Source organism: Eptesicus fuscus, chromosome 24 (assembly GCF_027574615.1).
Source record: "Eptesicus fuscus isolate TK198812 chromosome 24, DD_ASM_mEF_20220401, whole genome shotgun sequence".
NCBI lineage: Eukaryota > Metazoa > Chordata > Mammalia > Chiroptera > Vespertilionidae > Eptesicus > Eptesicus fuscus.
This window is the reverse complement of record NC_072496.1, coordinates 3,030,049-3,040,787: the sequence shown is the minus strand read 5'-3', so window position 1 is coordinate 3,040,787 and position 10,739 is coordinate 3,030,049. Positions and strand designations below refer to the sequence as shown.

Sequence of the window (10,739 nt, the reverse complement as noted above, 5' to 3'; positions counted from 1 at the left end):
CTTACATATTATACTTTTATCAAGCTGGAAGGTAAGGTGTTACGGACTGAATGTGTCTCCTCAAATTTATATATTGAAACCCTCACCCCCAGTGCGATGGTGTTTGAAGAGAACGGCTTTGGGAGGTCATTGGGTCCTAGCCCTGGTGATGGATGGCTTGAGAGCTTGCGTTCTCTCTGCCACGAAGACATAGCAAGACCTTGGCAAAGCAGGAAGAGGAAAAGAACCAAATCAGCCGGCACCTTGATTTCGGACTTCCCAGCCTCCAGGAGAGTGGTAAATACACTGAGTGGCCATATTATTATGATCACTGAACGAATAATAATCTGGCCACTCAGAGTGTGAGTGTGTGTTTGTGTGTGTGTGTGTGTGTGTGTGTGTGTGTGTGTATATATATATATATATATATATATATATATATATATATATATATTTTTTTAGAGGCCTGGTGCATGAATTTGTGCATGGGTGGGGTCCAGCCAGCCTGGCCAGGGGGAGGAGACATGGACAGTTGGCCGGCCTGCCTGCTGGTCGAACTCCTGGTCGAGGGAACACTTTGCATATTAGCCTTTTATTATACAGGATATACACTGAGTGACCAGATTATTATGTGTTCAGAGATCATAATAATCTGGCCAATCTGGCCACTCAGAGAGAGAGAGAGAGAGAGAGAGAGAGTGAGAGTGTGTGTGTGTGTGTGTGTGTGTGTGTGTATCCTTTTGCACTCGGATGTGTGACTCAACACGGTTAGCATTAGAATAAAGGAATCGAGAAAAAAGCAAATGCAAAGGGATATATATATATATATATATATATATATATATATATATATCCCAGTGCATGAATTCGTGCATGGGTGGGGTCCGGCCAGCCTGGCCAGGGGGAGGGGACATGGGCGGTTGGCCGGCCTGCCTGCTGGTCAAACTCCTGGTCGAGGGGACAATTTGCATATGAGCCTTTTATTATATAGGATATGCACTGAGTGGCCAGATTATTATGCGTTCAGAGATCATCATCATCTGGCCACTCCGTGTAAATGTCTGCTGTCTACCCCATCCCGTTTCCGGTAACTTCGAGCAGCCCTGCAAAGGCATGGGAAGGGAGAAGAAGAAATGGAAGTCGCCCAGACAATGGGAGCTGGGACCTGGGCGAACCTCGGCCCGGGTCCACCATCGGACCCTGCGGCAGCCCCCACCCGCACGTGCAGCTTCACTTACCTGCGGCCACGTGGCATGCGGAAACATTCAGTGGAAAAACCACAGGAAGAACCCATGCACCTGGCCAACGGCGCGCTGGTCAAGGGGCGTGCGATGAAGTCTCACGTGGTGAAGTCTCGCTGTGAAGTCTCGCGAGGTGAAAGTCTCGCGTGATGAAGTCTCGCGAGGCAAAAGTCTCGCATGGTGAAATCTCGCTGTGAAGTCTCGCGAGGTCCTCCCCTGCACACGCTCCTGCCTGTGCATCGCGCCTTGGCCGCGGCGTGGGCAGGTGGACTGTGGCGGCGGAGGCTCAGCGCTGTGGCGGGTCACCCTTGTCCCAGTCCCTGGTGGCCCCACGGGCAGGAGCCGGGATGCTGGAAATTGGGGTGCGCCCGAGAGAAGCCGGAAGTGCCGCTCGCGCTCGTGTGTGACAAGGTGAGTGAGGGCGGCCAGACACTGTGAGACCGAGAGCGGGCCCAGCCCCGTGTTAATCCGTATGGTTGTGTGAATTTGTTCTGTAAATTATTGTGCATCCCGCAGTGCGTAAGCTAGCACGATTCATCAGCTAGCACGGTGCGCATGTGCAGGGGAAAGCCTAGCCCAGTGGTCGGCAAACTCCTTAGCCAGCAGAGCCAAATATCAACAGCACGACGATGGAAATTTCTTTGGAGAGCCACATTTTTTAAACGTAAACTTCTTCTAACGCCACTTCTTCAAAACAGACTCTCCCAGGCCGTGGTATTTTGTGGAAGAGCCACACTCCAGGGGCCAGAGAGCCGCATGTGGCTCGCGAGCCGCGGTTTGCAGACCACTGGCCTAGTGCCTTCTGGTGTTCACCAGCCCGGGAGCTCTCCACACCCGTGCTTTTGGGTTTTTGTAGGGGATTCACCCCATAGGCGTGATTAAATCATCACTGGAGTCACTCTTCCAGCCCTCCCCCGACCCCCACAAGGTTGGGGATGGGGCTCAGAGGTCCAGCCCTCTCTCACTTGCTGGGTTCCCCTGGCCACCTGCCCCCATCCTTCCTGGCTCTTTGCAAAAGTCACCCCCTTCACACCGGAAAATGAACAGAGACGTGCTCACGGGAGAGCATCCAAGTTTAACGCCTGCGCGCGGGAAATTCACGGAGGCATGAAAACCCCCCCACACCCAGGCACTGTTCGCTGTGCATGTCGGACATTTGGACAAAGAAGAATGGGGTCTTAGATTTCTTTTTTTAAAATATATTTTATTGATTTTTTATAGAGAGGAAGGGAGAGGGATAGAGAGTTAGAAACATGGATGAGAGAGAAACATTGATCAGCTGCCTCCTGCACACCCCCCTACTGGGGATGTGCCCGCAACCAAGGTACATGCCCTTTACCGGAATCGAACCTGGGACCCTTCAGTCCGCAGGCCGACGCCCTATTTACTGAGCCGCACCGGTCAGGGCCCCCATGGCAAATTAATAAATCCACGTAAGGAGCCCAATCCGCCACCAGCCTTTTCCTGCCGGACTGTCCCAGGGTCCCTTGGTCCACGTTGACCCCAAGGCAGAAGCACCCCACTTCTCTTACAATCCACTTTCCTCGCTCTGGGTAGCTTCTCTCTTCGCAGCATCTGGTCATCGATCCCTATGACTAGGGGATCGTCTAGGCCAGTGGTCGGCAAACTCATCAGTCAACAGAGCCAAATATCAACAGTACAACGATTGAAATTTCTTTGGAGAGCCACATTTTTTAAACTTAAACTTCTTCTAACGCCACTTCTTCAACATAGACTCGCCCAGGCCGTGGTATTTTGTGGAAGAGCCACACTCAGGGGGCCAAAGAGCCGCATGTGGCTCGCGAGCCGCAGTTTGCCGACCACGGGTCTAGGAAAAGGCTTGTTAGGCACGAATAGTAACTCCAGTACGTTTCTGAATTGTTTCATACGAGGCTGATGTTTTCCTCCTCCTCATTTCTGTTGAGGAGCTGCACAAAATGAAAGGCTTTTATGGGCAGGAGGAGTGAGACTGGAAGCTTATGGTGGAGATTTGGGGGAGCAGGGGTCTCTAGGGGGGACCTCCCCATGTGCGGACCAGGCTGACCGGCTACCTTTGCATTCCTGGGAGGGGCCGAAGCTGCACTTAGTTCAGGTCTTAGGTGTTAGGTCTCCGTTGGTGACGTGGGCTTAGCACATGCGGCTCCATTGTGTGCCTGCCTTCTCTTTTTTCCACCCTGCCCATAGGTACAGTTCTGTTCTCTGGAACCACTTAATTCTTAAATCGTGTTTGTGTTTTTCTGGAATACGTTTCGTTCCATCCTACCAATTTCATCTGCTTCTCTGACTCTAGGAGTACTAAGTGGGAGGGCCTGTTGTCGCAATATAGGACAAGGACACGTCCCTGCCACGTTCACAACCGTATCAGTGAGAGCCTTACATTTTAAAGAGAAATTACACATCAGTCCTCATCAGTAAACCCTGTAAAAGGTAAGGAGTGAACTCCTTCGGAACAGTATACATAATAAAGAACACCAAATCTGTAAATCCCCAAGGAAACACATCCTTTCCTTTCGACACCACTCCCTTCCTCCAGTTTTAAACACCATCTCTTTTGCTCAAAAAATGGCAAGCAGGAAGATGAGGTTTCCACAGCGATTTATTGTTCATCATTTTAACAACGTTTTCATGAGGACTGTTCACACATTGAGACGTCCTCAAACACTGTCGCCAAAATGCCTGTTGCCTTTTTTTAAATAACACTGATGGACCAGAGGGAGCAATTTCCCTTCCTGGTGAAGCCTGTGGGTGTCGGTGGCACCTCCGATGAAAGTCCCATTGACAAATATTCTTGGCACCTGTCGGGTAAACAGAAGATCAGGTGTCACCCAGTGTCAGCAGCAGACAGCACTGCCCGTAATAATGATGGATGCTCACGTCTGGGTACTGTTATGGGCCCCGCACGACACTAAGAAAGCTCTTTCCCAAATTACCTATTTCAATCTTTCCACACCGAGTTATAGTTGTTAGCCTTATTTTGGAGGGAAATGAGGCAGTTACTTGTACAAGATCAAAATCAGTCAGTGATAGAGCTGGGATTTAAATTTAGGACCATCTGAGACTCCAAGCCCTTCCACCTAATCACAGTGTCATATAAAAGTCTCTAATTATTACTAATGTTTAACTTTCTTTTTTAAAAAAAAATATATTTTATTGATTTTTTACAGAAAGGAAGGGAGAGGGATAGAGTTAGAAACATCGATGAGAGAGAAACATTGATCAGCTGCCTCCTGCACACCACCCCATTGGGGATGTGCCCGCAACCAAGGTACATGCCCTTGACCGGAATCGAACCTGGGACCCTTCAGTCCGCAGGACCGACGCTCTATCCACTGAGCCAGACCGGTTATGGCTAATGTTTAACTTTCTTACAGTTCTTTACTAAACGGGAAGAGTACACAAATTTCTTCCACGCACATAAGAAGTTAAGTGGCAACATTGGATATTTTTCTGATAATGCATATTATGGAAAAATCCACCAATTTCAAGAATCTGCCCGGCTGGTATTTCTCAGTGGCTGAGCGTTGACCTATGAACCAGGTCACGGTTTGATTCCCAGTCAGGGCACATGTCTGGATTGTAGGCCCAATCCCCACTGTAGGGCATGCAGGAGGCAGCCCATCAATGATTCTCTCTCATCATTGATGTTTCTATCTCTCTCTCCCTCTCCCTGTCTTTCTGAAATAAATTAAAAAAAAAAAAAAGAATCTACACACATAGAGCACTAAAGCACTCCTATTGAAACAGTCACCTAAGAGCTCTGGTCTGTACTGTCCAGTCAAACACACACACACACACACACACACACGCTCTTGAAGGATAAAAATAAAACGAATTAACTCCCCTCTTTCCTCTTCTATGAGTCTGGTTCCCAGATCTGCCATTTCTTTATCAATGTCAGATTTTCAGAGAATGTCCGGGTCCTGTTCCCTAACACGAGGGTCAGCACCCACTCTGCGGGGGAAGCACCACAGAGCACGGACTCACGGTTCTCTCGCCAGTCATCTTGTCCAGCGCGTCCTGAAACTGGCTTCCGTACTCCAGCAGGTCCAGCTCCACCGCTTTGTAGGTCACGTTCATGTCCTGGAAGAGCTTCTTGGCCATGTCACAGTAGGAACAAGATGTCTTTGAGTAAATCACCACACAGTTATCAGAAATGGTTTCCTGGAATCAAACAAACAAATCATTTCAATGCCAGACGTCATCTTCTGGAAAGAAATGGTGATAGCGTGAAAGGGTATGAATGTTGGGGTCTCAGGACCGATTCAGGGCTCAGACTAAGTCTCCATCGCCTCCTTTCTCATCGGTGGCTAGAGGGTAATAGTATTCCTTTCCAAGGAACACTATTAGGAACAAAGGGTGCAACAGATGGGAAGTGTTGGCACGGAGCCCTAACAGCGGCAGCCAATTCATAGGCGGCAAACACCTGTGTGCGGGACACAACACTCAACATGTGACCTTCACCCGCTCAGTGAAGCCTTCCCTCAACCCTGAGAGAGGTCCTGCCGTTCTCCACTCCACACCGAGGAGAGTGAGGCCCGGAGAAGGGAAATAACTTACTTGTGGTCCCCAGCTACTCAGCGGCAGAGCCGGGATTTGAACCTAGGGTGTCTGGTTCCACAGTCCAGGCACATCCTCGCTGTTATTCTACTTCTCAGACATTCAGGATGTGTTCAGGGGTTAACTCCTCACCTGCCTCAACTGTCAGTGGTGAGGACTGATGCATGATTTCTCTTAAATGGCAGGCTTTGGCCCGGCCAGCAAGGCTCAGTGGTTGAGCATTACCTATGAATCAGGAGGTCATGGTTCGATTCCTGGTCAGAGCACATGCCTGAGTTGTGGGCTGGATCCCCAGTGTGGGGCATGCAGGAGGCAGCTGATTGATGATTCTCATCATTTATATTTCTATCTCTACTCCCCGTTCCTCTCTAAAAACAATTAAAAAATTAAACACAAACATGGATGAAGAAAGAGATTCCAGGGTGAGCTGAAACAGAGCACAGGGCCAGACGTTCTGGAACTCTCTCCTTCCCTCAAGCCCATCCTTGCTGAACAGCTCCTGACTCTGCCCTCACTTTAAGAGGCAGCTCCTCACAGAGGTCCTGGCATTGCGGTTACGTGACAGCTGTGCGTGAAGACGGTTTTCGCCAAAGACGTGAAAGGCGGGACTGTGATGAGGGGGGCAGTGGTCAGTGGTGAGGGACAGGGAAGGAGGACAGGACTGCCTTGTCGGCTGCCAGCGAAGGAAGACACGCAGACCAGAGGGATGTCCTGAGGGAACTCTCTGGACTGGGCTGTGCACAGCATCCTGCGCCCGCCTCCCACCCCACTCACCTGGATCTGACTCAGGGGAGCGGCTGCCGGCTTCCCCCACGGCGACGACGTGCTGGTCCCCATCCTAGGAGGAATTGTGAAGGTGGCGGTTCATCAGACAGAAAAGGTCACACTGCAGGGGAGGTTCCCTCCGCCAACAACCAAGCCCCTCGAGCCACGCCAGGGGCCTGGAGCGCCTACTGCGTGCTGAGCAGGCAAAAGGCGAACTGCCCCAGGGACGCATGTCCTTGGAAAAACACACCCTCGGGGGCCTCAATGTTACCCAGGTGATCAGCATCTTTCTAGCTCAGCACAGAAAGCTCCAGGGTTCCCAGACCTGCAAACTGGTCAAAGCTGCAGGATGAAGCGGGTGGGAGGGGATCCCAGGCGGATGCAGGGATGCACAGCGGCCGCACAGACGTGCCAGCTGGCAGGACGGCCAGGACCGTGGGGGCGAGCCCACATCAGCCTGAGAGCGGGCCCCCATGCCTGCCCGTAGCCAATGGTTATGGGGAGCGGGCAGCGCAGGGAAAGCACTGTCCCCGGTGCAGCCCGAGGCGACCTGCACAGCAATGTGGCAGCCCCGACCCTCGGAGACGCGGCCACTCAGCAGGAAGCGCCCCTGGCCTCCCTGCAGCGTTAGCAGATGGACCTGCAGACGCAGCAGCAAGTAACTGCAGCCCGGGACGCCCCGTGCAGCATTCGGGGTGTGCAGACTGACATGACGCCCCGTCCGGCTGAAATCCCCAATGGCAACCATCGGGGCAGGGCGGGTCCCAGCGGACGCGACTCCAGTGTTCGCACCCCGAGTTCCAGGACCCGTCAGGCGCTCAGAGCACCATCCTCTCCGCACCCTTTTGGGCCCAGCTGGATGGACTTGGGGCCCAGGTGGCGCCCCGTCTCCGCGCCTCGCTGAGCCCGCCCTGCCGGCCGCGCCCCGTACCTGGAGGCCGCCCCGCCAAGCCGGCCCGCCGAGCCGCTCCCGCTCCGGGCGAGCCGCGTCCCTGCAAGGACCGAGCGGCGCCAGATCATGGTCCTACAGCAGGACCGCAGCGAACCGAGGGGACACAGGGAAACGCGACCCGGGAGAGCCCGCCTCCGCACGCCCGGCCACGCCCCCGCGCATGACACCGCCCGAGCACGCTCCGCGACGCCTCCGCCAGCTGGCCCCGCCCCGCACGCTCCGCCACGCCTTCCGCTCAAGGCCACGCCCCCTCGCTCTCCGCCACGCCTTCCGCTCAAGGCCACGCCCCCGCACGCTCCGCCACGCCTTCCGCTCAAGGCCACGCCCCCTCGCGCTCCGCTACGCCTTCCGCTCAAGGCCACGCCCCCGCACGCTCCGCCACGCCTTCGCACTCCGGGCCCCGCCCCTCGGGTCTGACAGCGTCGCCGCAGGTGTGGGCGCCGCCGAGGGATTCTGGGCGCCGCCGCGAGGCTTCTCCCTCTCCCGTGGCCCCCGGGAGGCGGCCAGGAGCGCGGATGCCGGGCGAGTCCCCCCCACGTGCACGCAGCCGCCAGGTTGCCCGCCAGCCTCTCACCTGTCGGCCTCCATGTGTTTGTTGTCCAGGCCCCGCAACTGGTTCTGTGAGGGTCAGGGCCGCTCCTAAGGCTCACAGGCCGGTGCGGGCGGCGCGTGGGATGGGGGCCCACATCCCGGGGAGGCTGAGGAGGAGAGGAACGCCGGTCCCGAACAGCCCGCGCCTGGATGCTCACCTGAGGATGACAGCCGCCTCACTACTTCCTGTCGGACAGGTCTCCGTGTTGGTGACGTCACAGCCTGGGTGTGCCGCCTGAAGATAAGCCCTGGATCCGGAACCCATCGTAGCAGTCCTGGGCCTGCTGGGCTTTACATTCACAAGTGAAAGGAAGATGGAGAACGCTCATCCCACAGGTTTCAAAATAAAAGTAAAGCGAAGGTGAAACTTAAGGGGCCCAGAGGCGTGTTGCCATGGCTTTAAAAACAGGCCGGCGCTCCTAACGCCCAGCCTGCCGCTCAGCCAGGGTGATCATGGCCCTGCTGGCGGCAGAGTAAGAGGACACGGTGGGCCTTTGTCTTAATGGACAGGACATGGAAATCTAGGGTCAGAGGTCCAATGGCACGCCTAAAACTCTCAGCAAGTATTGGAACCATCCAGGCCTTTTGGATCCTTCATGCGCAACTAGCTAAGTTTAAGATTCACGTTACCAAGGTAAAAAGATTAGAATTTTTGACCATTCTCTTTCTACTTTTGCAAGTGGGCTCTGCATCATGACTTCAAAAAAGGGTGGAAGTTAGCTGTAAAATTACGTATCCCAAAAGGCGTGACGTCATTCTTCATAAATCCACAACTAACTTTAACCATTAAAGCATGCCACTTATAGTGCTGTGGGTTTTTTTGTTTTGTTTTGTTGTTTTTATAAAATGATAGGTGTTTAGACTGGACTGGCAGCGTGGCTCAGTGGTTGAGCATCGACTGGCCTGTGAACCAGGAGGTCGGGGTTCAATTCCCGGACAGGGCACATGCCCAGTTGTGGGCTCCATCCCCAGTGTGGGGCGTGCAGGAGGCAGTGATCAATGATTCTCATCATTGAGGTTTCTATCTTCTTTTCTGAAATCAATAAAAAATATACGGTATTTTTAAAAAATATAGCTACTTAGGAAATTTACTGTGCTGTTTTGGTTTTGTGGTCGAATTTCACCTCATTTGCCTCAAATTGTTTTACAAGATAAAGGCCATTATGAGGTAAAACAATCATGTCATAATTTAATTCTCCTATAGTAGAGATGTCCTATGCCAGTGGTGGGCAAACTCATTAGTCAACAGAGCCAAATATCAACAGGACAACGATTGAAATTTCTCTTGCGAGCCAAATCTTTTAAACTTAAACTATATAGGTAGGTACATTGTTATTAACTTAATTAGGGTCCTCCTAAGCTGGCCTTTGCTAAAAACGTCCTCAATCTGATTGAGGTACGTTCGCTGAGGTCGACCCCTTCCAACTCTCCCATCCACACTCGTCTTGTGTACTTGTTTCGTCTATCTCCTTTCGTCCATCCTCTCTCTGTGTCCAAACCATCTCAACATACCTTTCTCAGTCCTCGACACTACCATCTTCTTTCCCTCCACAACGTTCCCTAAAATTAACTTAATAAACTTAAAGTTTTAAGTCTTAGTTAAACTATAGGTACGTTGAATAAAACTTGATATCATACTTAATAACAGTATTATTTATTGATAAAATTAAATTCCTTACAATTTACCCTACAATATCCATAAAATTAAATCATGACAATGACTGACAAACACTAATGCAGGGGTCCTCAAACTCTTTAAACAGGGGGCCAGTTCACTGTCCCTCAGACCGTGGGAGGGCCGGACTATAGTTTAAAAAAAACTAGGAACAAATTCCTATGCACACTGCACATATCTTATTTTGAAGTAAAAAAACAAAACGGTAAAAACACCCGCATGTGGCCCGCGGGCCGTAGTGTGAGGACGCCTGCACTAATGTGAACAATGGCTTTGCATCTCCATGGAAAGTTTGGGTAAGTCAGGTTTGTATGTTGTTGTTTTTAATTTTAGGAACGATTCCAGGTTCTCATCAATAAGACGACGTCTCGATTTACTCTTGATAAGGTTCATGCTTGAAAATGATTGTTCGCATAAATATGTAGACCCGAATAAGGAAAGAACAGCAAACGCTAGTTTTTTCAGTTGATTATATGAGTCAGGAATACTATTCCAGGTGTTAAAAATCAACATATCTTCCTTTTCCAGGTCTTTCAAAGCAGACCACTTGTGCTGTGAACTAAGCTCACATTTGTTTTTCTCCAATATTTCTATATCAGCACAAAGACGTTCAAATTTCGAGCTCCACAATTCTTTGTTTTTTAAATCCAGCAATTGCATTTCAAAGTTGCCAATGTCAATATTAAAGGGAGAAAAATTTAATTCTGTTACAGTAGCATCAAGAGGTTTTTTAACAAAGGCTAACGTCGCTTTGCTGTTTCTGATTTCCTGAAACCTGTTGAGAAAAGCTTCCCTCATATTTAAAAGTGTTGTTTTGAAATAGCAAATGTCAATATCAGAATTATTTTCTTGGCGATGTTTCAACAGGCTTGGAAAGTGAATCAAAGTTTCTCTTTCAAAATCTTGAGCAAAAAGAGATAACTTGTTTTCGAATAAAATAACTTCTTCTAACATTGAAAAAATTGTGTTTCCTTTCCCC

General features: G+C 51.0%; 1 protein-coding gene and 1 long non-coding RNA gene across 4 annotated transcripts; one reads left to right on the top strand and one right to left on the bottom strand.

The window, feature by feature from the left end:
• Positions 1-3,798: 3,798 nt before the first annotated feature.
• GLRX2 (glutaredoxin 2) lies at positions 3,799-8,376 on the bottom strand. Of its 3 annotated transcripts, none has more exons than XM_054712964.1 (4): positions 8,244-8,376; positions 6,552-6,615; positions 5,205-5,381; positions 3,799-4,015 (listed from the first exon to the last, which is right to left on the bottom strand). In XM_054712964.1, exons 1-4 carry the CDS (start codon positions 8,348-8,350, stop codon positions 3,875-3,877), a joined length of 489 nt encoding a protein of 162 aa, XP_054568939.1. In that variant the 5' UTR covers positions 8,351-8,376; the 3' UTR covers positions 3,799-3,874. The 3 variants fall into 3 exon arrangements, with proteins under 3 accessions (XP_054568939.1, XP_054568941.1, XP_054568940.1); XM_054712966.1 differs by having other exon boundaries at positions 8,069-8,276; XM_054712965.1 differs by lacking the exon at positions 8,244-8,376 and adding an exon at positions 7,474-7,644.
• Positions 7,852-8,457, top strand: LOC114228708 (uncharacterized). The gene is made up of 2 exons (XR_003614840.2): positions 7,852-8,120; positions 8,283-8,457. It is a non-coding gene; the product is annotated as an uncharacterized LOC114228708 (long non-coding RNA).
• The last annotated feature ends 2,282 nt before the right edge of the window (positions 8,458-10,739 follow it).